We start from the raw sequence: 16662 nt of genomic DNA, 5'->3' as shown, positions 1-16662 counted from the left end.
TATTTCCTAATCTAAGTAGATAACCATACATACCACTTTTATACTGCAGTCTGTTACCACATTTTAATTTATGTACTTGTACCTACCTACCCAGCATTTTTTATTAGATCCTTGAATACTTGGGATTGAAATGTTTGTCACAACAAAATAAAAGAAAAATGGGAATATGAATGGGAAAGGATAATGTAAAAGAAAAAAAATAACAACAAATACCTTAGCAAAGAATGTGGGAACCACTAGCATTAGCACCACAACCAACATCAGCCATCCAGGTAGTATTAGTACAGTAGTAAATGCAAGCCACAATCGGCCTCCTTTGCCACTGGTGGGGATAAAGCTAAGGGAATAATGCAATAGATGGAATATCACTTGCCTCATTCACAATAGGATAATGTTGCCTCTGACAGCGACACCGTCACTTTGAGTCAAGATTCTGAACAGTATGGTTTGTCTTATAACAGATGACTGCGAATGTTAAATTTTGGAAGACTGTCAGTTCACTGTGTTCTTAAATGAGCTGTTGGTTACTACAAGATTATCATCCATTTCTACGATGAGGCCATTTTTATATTACTAAAGCTGTGTTTAGGTTAAGGACCTTGAAACAGAATGCTACACATGTCTTTCCAGGGCAGTTGTAAATTTTGTAGCATTGTTATTTACGGCTAATCAAATTTTGTGGAAAAATTGATCAAACCTGTCAAATTTGAATTTCAAAAGATTTGATCATCTCTTATCATTAAGTTTGTGTCAGTGACATTAAATAATAATAATCTTTATTTATATAACCATAAAATAATCTATATTTATATAGCGCCAACATATTCCGCAGCGCTTTACATTATAGAAAACCATTAATGGTTACTTTGGAACATGGATGGTACGAAACAAAATGTTCTGGTGAGAGATGTTTTATAAAATTTGACAGTTGAACACTGGACTTTATATCCTTAATGACCGCCGATTCGCCTTTTAATGGCGGCAGTTAAGGGGCCTTATTCCTCAAAACCGCTATTTAACTGCACTGAGAAATAAGTACATAGTGCCCCTCAGTGTCGGAAAATCTCCCGGGCCTCAGCTATCGGGGGTAGCCGATACCCCAGAGAGCATGATATTGGGTCGGTTTTTACCGTCCCCTATCACATGATCGCCGTTTTTCAGTGAATAATGGCGATCACAAAAAAAGTCAGATTTTCCATTCATTTCTCTGTCCTCTGATATGATCTAGCATACCAGAGGAGAGAGAAATGGGGTCCCCCAAGCCCTCCCAGTATCTCTGCCATCCCCCCGATCCTCTTGCTCTGTCCCCTCGGCCTTCAACGTTATCTTCCTGTAAGAAAATGGCAGGCACATGTGCAGTGTGCCCGCTGAGATCTGCCTGCCGGTACATGGCAACAATAGGAGATTTTTCCTATTGGTTCATTTTGATCATTGTGATCACAATAAAAAAATAGTAAATCAAACCTCCCTTTGTCACAACCTTAGATGGATAAAAATACTAAACTTTTTTTTATTTTTTTACATTCTTTGCAGTTAGGATTGGGGTTAGAGCTGGGGTTAGGGATGTGTTAGGTTTAGGGTTGAGGTTAGAGCTGGGGTTAAAGTTAGGGTTGGGCTTAGAGCTGGGTCTAGGGTTGTGTTAGGGTTAAGGTTAGGGTTTGGGGTTAGAGCTGAAATTAGGGTTGTGTTAGGGTTAGGGGTGAGGTTAGAGCTGGGGTTAGGGTTGTGTTAGGGTTGGGGTTGTGGTTAGGGCTGTGGTTAAGGTTGATGTTGTGTTGGGGTTAGAGTTGTGTTAGGGCTTGGCTTGTGGTTAGGGTTAAAGGATAGAATTGGGGATAGGCTTGTGTTGGGGCTAGGGTTGGGATTAGGGTTAGAGGTGTGTTGGGGTAAGGGTTGAGTTTTGGACTGTGTTAGGGTTGGAATTGGGATGTTTCCACTGTTTAGGCACATATGGGGGGTCTCCAAATGAGACATGGTGCCCACCATCGATTCCAGCTAATTTTGCATTCAAAAAGTCAAGTGGTGCTCCCGCCCTTCTGAGGTTTTCCCCCACCTATGGGATATCTGTGTACTCAGGAGAAATTGCACAACAAATTTTGGGGTCCATTTTCTCCTGATATCCTTGTGAAAATAATGGGTCTAAAGTAATTTTTTTGTGAAAAAAGTTAAACGTTCATTTTTTCCTTCCACAATGCTTTAGTTCTCGTGAAGCACCTGAAGGGTTAATAAACTTCTTGAATGTGGTTTTCAGCACCTTGAGAGGTGCAGTTTTTAGAATGATGTCACGCTTGGGCATTTTCTATCATATTGAGACCCCTCAAAGCAGGGGCGAACACTGACAAAAAATGGCTTTGCAAATTTTGCTGGAAAAATGAGAAATCGCTGTTAAACTTTTAACCCTTATAACGTCCTAACAAAAAAAAAAATTATGTTTCCAAAATTGTTTTGATGTAAAGTAGACATGTGGGAAATTTTATTGATTAATGATTTTGTCGGATGTGACTCTCTGATTTAAGGGCACAAAAATTAAAAGTATGAAAATCGTTACATTTTCTAATTTTTTGCCAAATTTCTGGGTTTTTTTTTCATAAATGCAAGTCTTTTATCGAAATTTTACCACTAACATGAAGTACAATAAGTCACGAAAAACAATCTCAGAATCAGCGGGATACGTTGAAGCGTTCCAGTGCTGTAACCTGATAAAGTGACATTGGTCGGGATTGTAAAAATTGGCTTGGTCATTAAGGTCAAAATTGGCATGGTCACTAAGGGGTTAATAAAACATCACTCACCTGGCACATTTTGTTTCGTACCATCTACAGTATGTGCCAAGTAATGTTTGATATTTCAATGACGCAAGTCATTCTTCAGAGCACGAAAAAAATACTTTTTGGCAGTAGAGCAAGCTTATTCATTAATCTGTTAAAGGGAACCAGTCACATTGAAGTGACAGTCTCATCTGCAGGCAGAACATAGAGCAGAAGGCAAGTGATACACAGTTTGGGGACAAATTACTCGGCACAGACAGTACTTTATTCATTTAAGTTTCTGCTTTTTCTGGGTTTAATGATCAAGAGGGCAATCCCAATCAGTGATTGACATTTACTGATAAAGCACTGACCCATATCCATACTACAGTATATACAGTATATGTTATAAATCATATTACCTATTCCTTTACACATTCCTGCCTACACTTATAGATCATATCTTCCGCCAAGTGCCAGCCTTGCCTAAATCTATTGCCAATAGTCTGACGGTGCATTTATTTTATTTTCTAAATATTTTTTTTCCAATTAATTCATTATCCTTTATTGATAGAATTTACAAATTTGGGATATTTAGAAGACGTTTTTAGAGTATGAATAAGCTGCTTTCTCTTTCTGTTCTAGGTCGAAAGACCTAATGAGTTCCAGGCTATTAGATGTTCCAGCTATAAGACTAATATAACAGTGATAATACACAAAAAAAGATCATCTCCTACATTGTATGAATGGTCCAGAATCCTGTAGTACTTTCCACCCACAAACTAACAGAAGGTTAACTCCAACTGCCCACACATTGCTTTTTTCATAATGGTTAGATTGTTTTCCTACCATCTTTATGATTTAGTTAACCTGGGATAATTCGATAATCAAAATTTCCTTTAGCTGGGTCAGTTATTTTGTACATAAATAATTCGATATATTAATATTGCTAATTATAATATGAATGTACCTAATGCAAATTCCAACTGAATACATGCAAAAATAGAAAAATAATATGAACGCTATGACTATATAGGGTAACAGAATTCATGCTCCATTTTTGCACTATACATGACATGATAGACCACATATGACCACTGGTATGAGTATTCATGTACATATTTATTATTAATGAGGAATATACTTACTTTGCCAGCCTTGTCTGTACCCAGGAGGTGGTTTTCTATGACCTCACAGTCACAGCTAGGAGTTGAATGCATAAAAGTGCCCTTGAAGACATGTTGCACTTCATCCATAGCAGCTCAGCAGTAGAAGCAGCAGATGTCTATGAGCAGGGTGGGTCCAGGCTCTGCAGTACAGAGTAGTCTAATGCCTCCTAATAGCCTGACAGTATCAGCAGTCATACAAGGAGGAGACTGAGCTCACAGCTTTGCACCAATGGCTTCTCCAGCTTCATTGCTGCCACTGTTTTAGCTTCCTTTACCTAGAAATGACTAATAATCACCTGGAAACTTTATACTTCTCAGAGGTTACTCAGCAAATCGTTCACAATAGGAACCTGCTGCACCATTCTACGTCTGCCATCCTTCTCTAAGCAAGGTGTTCTCACCTGTCACGCCATTTCAGGCATGCCCTGTTATGTATGCTGCTTATATATCTGTAAAGCTAAAATAAAGGAAAAGGTCATGCATAAAAGTTGTAACGAGGCACAATAAAACCAACAGGCTCTGAAGTTCAAAGAGCAGAACGTCCGTATATTTGCTTAGTTAGACTACTGTAAATTACTTTGATTTTATTCTGGATAGAACACAGTCATTGCTTACAGAAGCAAAAGCTAAAGGACTTCAGAAAAGTAATATGATTGGCATTTTACATGAAGGCCCATGCTACAGTTTTTGTATTTGTAACCACAAAAAAAAAATTAACCCTTTATTGACCGAGCCAATTTTGACCTTAATGATAAAGCCAATTTTAAACAATTCTGACCACTGTCCCTTTATGACGTTATAGCTTTTGAACGCTTCAATGTATCCCACAGATTCTGAGGTTGCTTTATCGTGACATATTGTACTTCATGTTAGCGGTAAAATTTCTTCGATAAGATTTTTGTTTCTGAAAAAAATTAAATTTGGCCAAAATTTTAAAAATGTAGCAATTTTAAAACTTTTAATTTTTGTGCCTTTAAATCAGAGAGTCGTGTCATACAAAATCTCTGTATATAAAAGTGAATGTATGTATGTGTGTGTGTATCACCAACCAATCACGAAGCAGCTTTCATTTTACCAGAGCTGTTCAAAAGAAGCTGAGCTGTGATTGCAAGGAAAACTGTTGCTCATAGCAACCAATCACAGCTCAGCTACTTTTAACCAGCTCTGGTGAAATGAGAGATGCTTAGTGATTGATTGCAAGGAAAACTGTTGCTCATAGCAACCAATCAATCACTAAGCATCTCTCATTTCACCAGAGCTGGTTAAAAGTAGCTGAGCTGTGATTGGATGCTATGAGCAAGTTTTCCCACTTGACAACACCTCAGCAGAAACTGACATGGTGGGAGAAATATAGCATCTTCGGGAACATAAGCTCCCAGCCATTGTCTGCCCCCCTGAAAAGAACAGAGAGCACATGACAGAAATGAATCCCCCCCTCCCTGCCCATATCCCCATCACACATCCTCCATCCCATAGGCACATCTTCCCTCTTAAAGGGATCATTGGTATGGAAGTCAGAGCAAATCCATCCAGGGCTTTGGTTTTGACCCCAGGCCTCTCTTAAAGGGATCCCTGGTATGGAAGTTAGGACCGTTCCACTCAGCTCTGTGGTTCTGACCCCAGGGTCTCTTAAAGGGATCATTGGTATGGAAGTTAGGGCAAATCCTCTCTGCGCTTTGGTACTGACCCCAGGCCTTTCTTAAAGGGATCTCCGATATGGAAGTCAGGGCAAATCCATTCAGCGCTTTGGTTCTGACCCCAGGCCTCTCTTAAAGGGATCCCTGGTATGGAAATTAGGACCGTTCCACTCAGCTCTATGGTTCTGACCCCAGGGTCTCTTAAAGGGATCATTGGTATGGAAGTCAGGGCAAATCCATCCAGCAATTTGGTTCTCACCCCAGACTCTCTTAAAGGGATCTCCTGTATGGAAGTTAGGGCAAATCCCTCAATGCTCTGATTCTGACTCCAGGGTTCTATTAAAGGGATCATTGGTATGCAAGTCACGGCAAATCCACTAAGTGCTCTGGTTCTGATCCCAGTCTCTCTTAAAGGGATCCCCGGTATAGAAGTGAGGGCAAATCCACTCTGCGCTTTGGTACTGACCCCACGCTTCTCTTAAAGGGATCTCCAGTATGAAAGTCAGGGTAAATCCCTCAGCGCTCTGATTCTCACCCCAGGCTTCTATTAAAGGGATCAATGGTATGCAAGTCAGGGCAAATCCACTCAGCGCTCTGGATCTGACCCAGGCCTCTCTTAAAGGGATCCCCAGTATGGAAGTTAGGACCGTTCCACTCAGCGCTCTGGTTCTGACCCCAGGCAGGCGGGATGATGTGGGATATTAGGGGTAGTAGTCCGGTGGCTCTGGCTGATGGGATGATGTGGGATATTAGGGGTAGTAGTCCGGTGGCTCTGGCTGACGGAATGATGTGGGATATTAGTGGTAGTAGTCCGGTAGCTTTGGCTGATGGGATGATGTGGGATATTAGGGGGAGTAGTCCAGTGGCTCTGGCTGACGGGATATTAGTGGTAGTAGTCCGGCGTCTGTGACGGGATGATGTGGGATATTAGTGGTAGTTGTCTGGAGGCCCTGGCTGATGGGATGATGTGGGATATTAGGGGTAGTAATCCAGTGGCTCTGACGGGATGATGTGGGATATTAGGGGTTGTAGTCAGGTGGCTCTGGCTGACGGGATGATGTGGGATATTAGGGTAGTAGTCTAGTGGCTCTGGCTGACGGAATGATGTGGGATATTATAGTGAATGTGGCTATGCGGAGTGGGCGGGACTCTACACTCAGCTTTATATATATAGATATAATCATTATAATTTGTTATAACTAACCGTAGTTAGTTACTATGCCCGGGCAGCGCCGGGCTCTTCAGATAGTAGTTAATAAATAACACTTCCCGCATGTCTACTTTACATCAGCACAATTTTGGAAACATAATTTTTTTTGTTAGTAAGTTATAAGGGTTAAAATTTGACCAGCGATTTCTCATTTTTCCAACAAAATTTACAAAACCATTTTTTAAGGGACCACATCACATTTGAAGTGACTTTGAGGGATCTCAATATGATAGAAAATGCCCAAGCGTGAGACCATTCTGAAAACCGCACCCCTCAAGGTGCTCAAAACCACATTCAAGAAGTTTATTAACTCTTCAAGTGCTTCACGAGAACTAAAGCAATGTGAAAGGAAAAACTGGACATTTAATTTTTTTCACAAAAAAATTACTTTAGACGTTAACTTTTTTATTTTCACAAGGGTATCAGGTGAAACTGGACCACAAAATTTGTTGTGCAATTTCTCCTGAGTACACCGATACCTTGTATGTGGGGGAAATCCACTGTTTGGGCGCATAGCAGGGATCAGAAGGGAGGGAGCACCGTTCAAATTTTTTTTTTATAATATATTTTTTTTATTATGGAAAACCTAAGCAACAATACAATCATTAAGTACTTTTCAATTACAGATGCAGTTTCCAGATGATATGTATGTCGCAGGGTTTAGAGGGTTTAACTAACAGAGTCAAACCTAACAGTATAACAAGGAAAACAATAGAACATTACATTGGTACAAGTTTGAGAGGAGAGTAAGGAGTGAATGTATATGAGTAAGTCATCTGTGGAACAGTATCGAAAGTTAGGATTTTTAGAGGCTTTGTTTGAGGAGTGGACCAGAGAGGGAAGCCTAGTAGCCTATAAGGTGAGAGTCTTCCAGAGGAAGGGGGTTCTTAGGATGGTAGATAGTGAGTGGACCAACCTGGAAGAGGATAGAGGACAGAGAGCATATGGAGGATTTTATTGTGCGTATTTTAGTCTCCAGGTAGACCAAGCATTTAAAAAAAGGGATGAGTGAGACTCCCAACTGGAGAGTTCCTCCATTCTATATATGAGTTTAACTTTTTCGATCCATTCGGCTAAGGATGGAGGAGACTGGTCCCTCCAGTGGGAAGAGATTAAGTGTTTAGCTGCGCTCATTAACAGGGCTAAGGACCCATGTTTCTTTAGCTTACAGTCAGGAGTGGGGCAGGAGAGCAGTACTTCCTTAGGGGAAAGATTTCTGGCCATTAGCTTAAGCTCTATCAGCGTTTTGTTGACCCCTGACCAAAATTCCTTAAGGAGAGGACAGGTCCAGTATATATGTGACATATTGCCTATTCCCAAACCACACCTCCAACACATTTTTGATTCAATTAAACCAAGGTGATGTAAAAACTCAGGCGTTCTATACCATCTCATGAGAATTTTATAGGCGTTTTCTTGACGCAACGTGCATCTAGAAAAACCTTTTCAATTGGCAAGAATTTTATGAACCTCTGAATCAGATAGTGATATGTGGCGCCCCTGAGGCTCAGTCGCCACAGAGGTACTGCACCTTCTCCTAACGTGTAGTGCCCCACCACCTAGGTAAGTTGGGAACTCCTTTCCTCGCTCCAACACCTGCATCCCACACACAGGATAGTTCAGCAAGGGGCCAGATTGTGGCTCCATGCTTAGAGGGTAGCAGAGCACCTTCCGTGGTTCCTTGCTTCGTAACACGAGATGTGCTGGGAGGTGGGTGGAGTTTATATAAAAGAGTGGGAAAGTTTAGAATTACAGGTCAGTCTGACGGAGGGTCAGAGAGGAAGGAGGCCACTCGAGGGGGAGGGATGGAGGAAAGAGTGCTGCAGCTGCCTCAGTGACCTGAGCCAGCTGGCACGGGAAAGGAACAAAAGGAGAAAGACGTAGAACTGCAACCTAAGCTTCCATAAGAGAGAGAAAGAACAGCGCGGAACGAAGGAGTAGGAGAACAGAGAGGAGTTGTGGGTTGGAAGAGGAACCCTGCCTATAGGTTCTTAGCGCAAGGCCGAGGCCCGGTCCCCGAGGTTGTATTGACACTTATGGTTCTGCAGCAGACACCGGTGGAGTAGTTGGCTGTAAATGCACTACTCCCATCTAAGACTTGTGGCACAACAGCAACTGAATAGAGAGCCAGGACTCCGGAGAAGGGAGTCCCCAAGAGAGGCTACAGCTGTCTGTCATACAAGTAGAGTTGTTAGGAACATCTGACAGGAGGAACTTCAGAGTACCACGGTACTGGAGCTCTTCACACTAAAAGGTGCAATAGAGGAGTCGTTCAGGAAAGGTACATGTTGTCGGAGTATTGGAGAGGAGAATCCTGACTTGCCCGGGAGGTTGATTGAGTCTCTGCCCCGGAGGACACGGCATGGAGGCAGGCACCAGTGTGTACCACGAACTGTGAGTAAAGCTTTGGAACTACAAGCCCTGGTGCCTTCCATTCATTTGTGCACCAACACCATCAGTACCGTTACATCTGGGTACCAGCATTCCTCACGCCGCCTGCGCCTATACACAGCCCTGGGGTTACAGCTTCACCTGTGGGGAGCTACACCATCTATGCTGCAACACACCATTAGCCCCAGAGGATTTGCATGCAGCGTTGGCTTAACATCTTGCTTGCCAAGCACCATAGGTGGCATCACAAACTATTCCACTTCATTAACTACAATCCACCATTGATTTGGGCGCCCAGGGCCACGGACCGGGTCACCGCCGCTGTGACACATCCCCCTGACACCGGCCCGGTACCGAGTACCCCACAGCCCTGGGAGGGCGACCCAATTTTGGCATCACGAACAGGATGACAAGACCCGATGCCATCGGGTTCTGTGCGCCTGAAATTTGTGAGACTTTGAACTTTTGAAAATGTGCAGAAGACCTGATTTAATAGACTGTAAAATGGACATTAGAAATGGCCGCTGGCGCGGAGAAGAAAGGCGTGAAGAGATGGGAGGTCCTAGGAAAAGACCGCGAAGAGTATTGGGCCTTCCCTGCCTGAATTACTATGTGACAGAGACATGGCCCACCCCCCGAGGGGTTCGTATACTGGCTTGGTATGGAGGCGCTGGAAGAAGACGCTGCCCCCGGAAGGAGGGGCAGAAGAAGCCAGTGGAGGGAAAGGGGCCGAGGCAGGAAGAAGAACGCCAGAACGCCATTTTGGAGAGTGAGGGAAGGAGGCCTGTGGAGCACAGGGAAACGGATCTCCCCGGCGCCATGGCTGAAGGCCCCACCCCGATCTCAGGGATGAATCACCAACAGCTGGAGGACGAGATTATTCAGCTGATGCGTCACCTGCGACTGAGGCGAGAAGCGCTATGGACATTGAACTTGCAGCGCGCCCAGGAGGGGCCTACACCTGCGGTACCCGCGACACCGGTACCCACCTCTGCTGCCCCGGATCTTTTTCTGGCAGACCTTGCGGAGCTTGGAGCCGATGCCATGTCATCGGCAGCGTATACTGTCCCCTCTTTGCCGCTGATACCGGAGGAGTTGTATACAGCCCAGGGAGCTGAAGCAGAGGAAGAGAAGCTCCTGCCTGGACCTGGCGCGGCTACGCAGGTCCCGCCAGCGACCCCCGCGGAACCGGAGCTACCATGGGCTCCACCGCCGTCCCCGGTGTCCCACTGGGCAGCGCCCGCTACCCCCACACCTGCACCGGAGCAGAGGCCGCGCCGCCGGGAACTCCCAGGTATCTACCCCGGCCTTCCTAATGGGTTGATGGGGAGGAGGAGGAGGAGGACCCTGCTGCTAGGGGTGTGGTTGGAGCCGGCATGCCCGATCCGACATCTACAGGCCAGAGGGGGGTCTGGATCGTTTTGGGACGGTGATCTTGGGATTCCTTCACTGCCAAGTCCCCAGGTAGTTGCCTGCCCGCGCCGACAAGCTGCAGAAGCCCTAGGAGCTAGACCTCGTACCAGGACAGCGGAACCACCTAGCGAGGAAAAACAGTTGATGGGCATTGAGATTCTTCATGGGTTCCATTTGCCACAGCTTCGAGGTCCTTTAGTGAGAAACCAGAATCAGGATAAGGACGATGATACCACGTCTGGTAGCAGTTCCAGTTCAGCTTCCAGAACCCCAGGAGGGGAGCACAAGTAAAATTTCCAAAATCTTGACTTACCCAGGAGGGTTTGTTTGCACCAGTTGTGCCTTTTTTGTTATCATGTTTTTCTGGTAGCACTTTTGTTGCCTAGTTTTTGATTGGCAGCGTTCTTCAATTTTGAACTAGCGATCATGAACTTGGAGTGATCCAAAAACTCTCACCTGTAAATAGTTGCGCCTCTTTAGGTGCTCTCTCTTGGTTTTACATAAAAGAGACACTTTGCGAAGATGATGTTTTACACAGAGACACTTTGCGAAGATAATGTTTTTCATGGACACTTTTCGAAGATGATGCCTACCTCAAAGGACACTGCAAGAAATCCCGGCTGGGAGCGGTGTCCAGCACTTACAAGAATAACTGTTGAATGTTTTACTGTGAAGTATTTGATAATGTGTTTTATAAGAGTATTAGTAACTGAGAAATGGCTTTTATAGAAGAATTAGGAATGTCTGATGTAGAGAGGAGCGATATGAATAAAGAATTGAAAGTGAAAGGTGACGGACCAGGTACTTGCGGTCAGCGTCTTGCGTCTAGAGAAAGAGAGAAAAATGAAAGAAAAATGTGTTACAGAGAATAGCACTTTGAATTTAGAATTGCACTTAGAATTAAAAATTTTAGATAGAATTGTTTGTAACGTTCAAGATGAGTGCCTCCTATCCTAGGAAGATTAGTATAAGAAAAGTTTGTTATGCATTACAAAATTTTTGTATGTTTCTTTGCTTTCAACTTTGTTGTCTTGCAGCCCGTGGACGTGCTGTGTTTAACGGGGGGTATGTGGTGCCCCTGAGACTCAGTCGCCTCAGAGGTACTGCACCTTCTCCTAACGTGTAGTGCCCCACCACCTAGGTAAGTTGGGAACTCCTTTCCACTCTCCAACACCTGCATCCCACACACAGGATAGTTCAGCAAGGGGCCAGATTGCGGCTCCATGCTTAGAGGGTAGCAGAGCACCTTCCGTGGTTCCTTGCTTCGTAACACGAGATGTGCTGGGAGGTGGGTGGAGTTTATATAAAAGAGTGTGAAAGTTTAGAATTACAGGTCAGTCTGACGGAGGGTCAGAGAGGAAGGAGGCCACTCGGGGGGGGAGGGATGGAGGAAAGAGTGCTGCAGCTGCCTCAGTGACCTGAGCCAGCTAGCACGGGAAAGGAACAAAAAGAGAAAGACGTAGAACTGCAACCTAAGCTTCCATAAGAGAGAGAAAGAACAGCGCGGAACGAAGGAGTAGGAGAACAGAGAGGAGTTGTGGGTTGGAAGAGGAACCCTGCCTATAGGTTCTCAGCGCAAGGCCAGGGCCCGGTCCCGAGGTTGTATTGACACTTATGGTTCTGCAGCAGACACCGGTGGAGTAGTTGGCTGTAAATGGACTACTCCCATCTAAGACTTGAACAGCAACTGAATAGAGAGCCAGGACTCCGGAGAAGTGAGTCCCCGAGAGAGGCTACAGCTGTCTGTCATACAAGTAGATTTGTTAGGAACATCTGACAGGAGGAACTTCAGAGTACCACAGTACTGGAGCTCTTCACACTAAAAGGTGCAATAGAGGAGTCGTTCAGGAAAGGTACATGTTGGCGGAGTGTTGGAGAGGAGAATCCTGACTTGCCCGGAAGGTTGATTGAGTCTCTGCCCCGGAGGACACGGCACGGAGGCAGGCACCAGTGTGTACCACGAACTGTGAGTAAAGCTTTGGAACTACAAGCCCTGGTGCCTTCCATTCATTTGTGCACCAACACCATCAGTACCGCTACATCTGGGTACCAGCATTCCTCACGCCGCCTGTGCCTATACACAGCCCTGGGGTTACAGCTTCACCTGTGGGGAGCTACACCATCTATGCTGCAACACACCATTAGCCCCAGAGGATTTGCATGCAGCGTTGGCTTAACATCTTGCTTGCCAAGCACCACAGGTGGCGTCACGAACTATTCCACTTCATTAACTACAATCCACCATTGATTTGGGCGCCCAGGGCCACGGACCGGGTCACCGCCGCTGTGACACATCCCCCTGACACCGGCCCGGTACCGAGTACCCCACAACCCTGGGAGGGCGACCCAGATACGCCTAGCTCTTTTTTCCAAGATAGAAGGCAGACTGGTTTGGATGTGTTGGGGGAGAAATAATGTTTTTATATATTCTGGAAAGCAGCTTTGGAATAGGCATTGGTAGTTTCATCATCAGTTCGATCCAGGCCAGCTTCTGGTCCTATTAAAATTAGCACTTAATTATTTTAGAATTTCCAAGGCATGAGATTCTTGTAGAAAGTTCTCCGGGTGTATGCGGGAGTTTTGGGGCCAGACATCTGAAAGAGAAATGTTGCCTAGTGGGAGATTGCCCGGTATGGCAGACGATGCCATAGATTAAATGTATCAGTATAGTTGGGGTTGAGGAGGTATGGAATGACACTAATGGGGGATAGTGCGGAATGCCCTTCTGTTGTGGGTTGAGATTTAATTAAATCTTTTATGATTTTGAAAGAAGTCAGGGTGATTGGGTCCAGCTTCAGATGAGAAGGGGGTATCAAATCATTCCAGATGTACTGATGCATGTTATTCTCAAGGAAAAGAAGCTCTAGATTATTGTGATGTGAGGCACCGTTTGAATTTTTGAACGCAAAATTGGCTGGTATCGATGGTAGGCACCATGTCGTGATTGCAGACCCCCTGATATGTCTAAACAGTGGAGACCCTACAATTCTATCTACAATCCTAACGCAGTCCTAAACCCCTCCCTAACCCCAACACACCCCTAACCCTAATTCAAACCCTAACCACAACCCTTACCCCAACACCACCCTAACCCCAACACAACCCTAACCCCAACACAACCCTAACTCCAACTCAACCCCAACACAGCCCTAACCACAACCCCAATCCTAACACAACCCTAACTCCGGCTCTAACCCCAACCTTAACCCTAACATAACCTTAACCCCAGCTCTAACCCCAACCCTAACGCCAACCCCAACCCTAACCCTAGCCTTAACGGCAAACAATGGAAAAAAATTTAAAGAAATTATTTTATTATCTTTTTCTAACTAAGGGGGTGACAAAGTGGGGTTGCATTTAGAAGAATATTCAGTGAATAAGGGCTTTTGCCAGAAACACGTTGAGATGTATCCCCAACCTATATGATCTTTTAAAATATTTGAAATAAATTTGAGGATTTTATCTATTTTTGGGACTCGCCAAAATTTCTCTCTTATGATAAGTCGCAAGTCAAGACTATTGGCTGGAGACCCACTACATTGCAAGACGAACTGAATCATAATATAGGACATGATGAGGCTATATTTTTTTGTTTGTTTTACCTTGGGGTTTCATTTCCTTTTTTTTATTTTGGTCACTGTTATAGGGTCTATCACAGAGATCAAAATGAACCAATAGGAAAAATCTCCTATTGTTGCTGGGTACCGGCCAGCAGATCTCGGCGGGCACACTGAGCATGCACCTGCAATTTTCTTCCAGGAAGATGATGTGGAAGGCAGGGGGACGGAGCAGGAGGATCTGGGGATGGTGACGGTACGGGGGAGTGGTTCAGGGGGACCCCCATTCCTCTCTCATTTGGTATGCTAGATCATATCAGAGAAGAGAGAAATAAATGGAAAATCTGACAATTCAGGTAATAATTGTGATCACATTGAAGTGGACAGTAAAAACCGACCCGAGCAGAGTTCTGCGAGGTCTCAGCTATACACTTATTTCTCAGCACCATTAAAAAGCATCACTGAGGAACAAGTACCCTTAACTGCCATCATTAAAAGGCATATTGGCGGTTGTTAAGGGTTTAAAGAAGCATTCCAGCTACAGTGGGTATGGAAAGTATTCAGATCCCTTTAAATTTTTCAGTCTGCTTCATTGCAGCCATTTGGTAAATTCAAAAAAGTTCATTTTTTTTCTCATTAATGTACACTCTGCACCCCATCTTGACTGAAAAGAACAGAAATGTAGAAATTTTCTCTAATTTATTAAAAAAGAAAAACTGAAATAGCACATGAAAAACGAACACCAGACATGAAAAAGTATTTTTGGGACCTAGAAATGGCAACGACACGGCTGATGCAATATCTTGATTTGCAATAGTACTACAAAACACACACCAGAGAACAAAAACCACTGATACATATTAATTAATTGAACTGGCCATATGCCTGTCTTACGGACCAATTTCAATATTCAAGGACACTCCAAAAATCGTAAACCCTACAAGAAGTCACGGAGTCATTGTCCAAAAAGTTATAAGGAAAAGATAGCAAATTTTGTTAAGGAATAAATTTCAGAAAATCACACTTATAATAATCAACAGCTACAATGAACAAGGCCCATGGACAGCTCATGTGTTAAGGACACAGAAGATGCTGGTTAAGTCACAGGACTGACAAACTAGCAGAGATCAAATAGCCTGCACCTTAAAAAAGCTTTTTGTAAAAAGTATTTTCAAAATAGTGCATAGTGCATTTATGGTGCAATAGGTATGAAAAAGAAACTCCCCGGTCAGAGATTATACAGTAGAGGTAGGAGTATGTGCTAGTGGATACTAGTTTCCAAACATCTCAGACTTTGGGCAGAAATTGTCTTAAGAGATGCTCTGCTTACCCATATTTGCCTGTCACCATGAGTCTGATGCAGCACCGACGCGTGTTTCGTGTGGTCTTCCTTGGGGGGACTGTGACTGTGTGTGTCCCCTGGGTGCTTGTAACAAGATGTGACAGGTGTTAGGCATAATCAGCGCCATAACCGATGCATGTGCACTGCGTCCCAGGTCACAACTGACGCAACTCCCACAGTCTCTCACGTGATGGGGCGGGTAAAAGGGAAATCCCTCGTGATGTCAAAGACCTGCTGCGTCACTTCCAGACGCCGTGAGAGATGCATCATGGACACTACCACACCAAAACCAACATATTGGAGGAGGACAGAAAGATGGGCAAGCTAAACGTAGCGATAGGTAACTGATACCCCAAACTATGATACCTGAAACGATAGTGCATGAATAAATATATCTAATCCCTGATCAGCAGGACATTAAAAGTGACATGTGCAAATAAAGATTGCGACCTGAATGTTAACCTAAATATGCAAAGAAGGAGAAAATGAATGTGGGGAAAAAAACAGGTAAAGACAAAAGGGGGGAAATAAAGTGAAATATTAACATGTACATTACATTGCCATACAAAGGGATAAGCATAAAAATAAATGTACAAAATTACTAAACATTAATAAAAAAGTGCAGCTGCGTCAATAAAGACACATTCAAGGAAAAACTGCTAATCCTGTCATCAGAGGGTGGAAAAACATTCTCCAGATGGTATTACATCAATTTTCCAAATATTCATAAGACAGAGGATAAGACAGTAGATGGAATAACACGATGAGATGACAGCACTAAATTAGATTAAACACAAGGCGCACAGAATAAAAGTCCAAAACCAGGGAAACAGAAATAATAAATAACCAAACAGTAATATATATTATAAAAAGAGGAAAACCTCAACTGTTCCTTCAGACTCTTTGGAGTCATAGTACCCAACATTGTTATCCAGCGGCATTCGAGCTGTGTTAAAGTGCTTTTCATATCCCCACCCCTCGCACATTCCGCCCCCCAGATCTTGGGGTGGCATCGCTATATAGATGATGTTTTATTTATTTGGCAAGGGGCAGTTAAGGAACTTCATGGTTTCATGCAGGATTTGAATTGTTATAAGAAGATGGACCAGACCGGGGTACCTCTCTTGCGCCGGGTCCAGAACTGTTGGGGCTGTCACCTTTGTTGTCCGGGGGAAAGCTTCGAGACCCGGACCGAC

General features: G+C 44.0%; 1 protein-coding gene across 1 annotated transcript in view; it reads right to left on the bottom strand.

Annotated features, from left to right (window-relative positions):
• Positions 1–4347, bottom strand: part of GDA (guanine deaminase) — a 108399-nt gene extending 104052 nt beyond the window's left edge. The window contains exon 1 of the mRNA XM_073543734.1: positions 3896–4347. Within this exon, the coding sequence (XP_073399835.1) occupies positions 3896–4003 (108 nt within the window). The 5' untranslated portion in view covers positions 4004–4347. The remainder of the gene's footprint in view (positions 1–3895) is intronic.
• Positions 4348–16662: the final 12315 nt, after the last annotated feature.

The sequence above is a fragment of the Dendrobates tinctorius genome, unplaced genomic scaffold (genome assembly GCF_039654945.1).
Source record: "Dendrobates tinctorius isolate UK_male_01 unplaced genomic scaffold, ASM3965494v1 ptg000134l, whole genome shotgun sequence".
In the NCBI taxonomy this organism is placed as follows: domain Eukaryota; kingdom Metazoa; phylum Chordata; class Amphibia; order Anura; family Dendrobatidae; genus Dendrobates; species Dendrobates tinctorius.
Note: the sequence above shows the minus strand (reverse complement) of the source record. Positions and strands in the feature narration are given on the sequence as shown.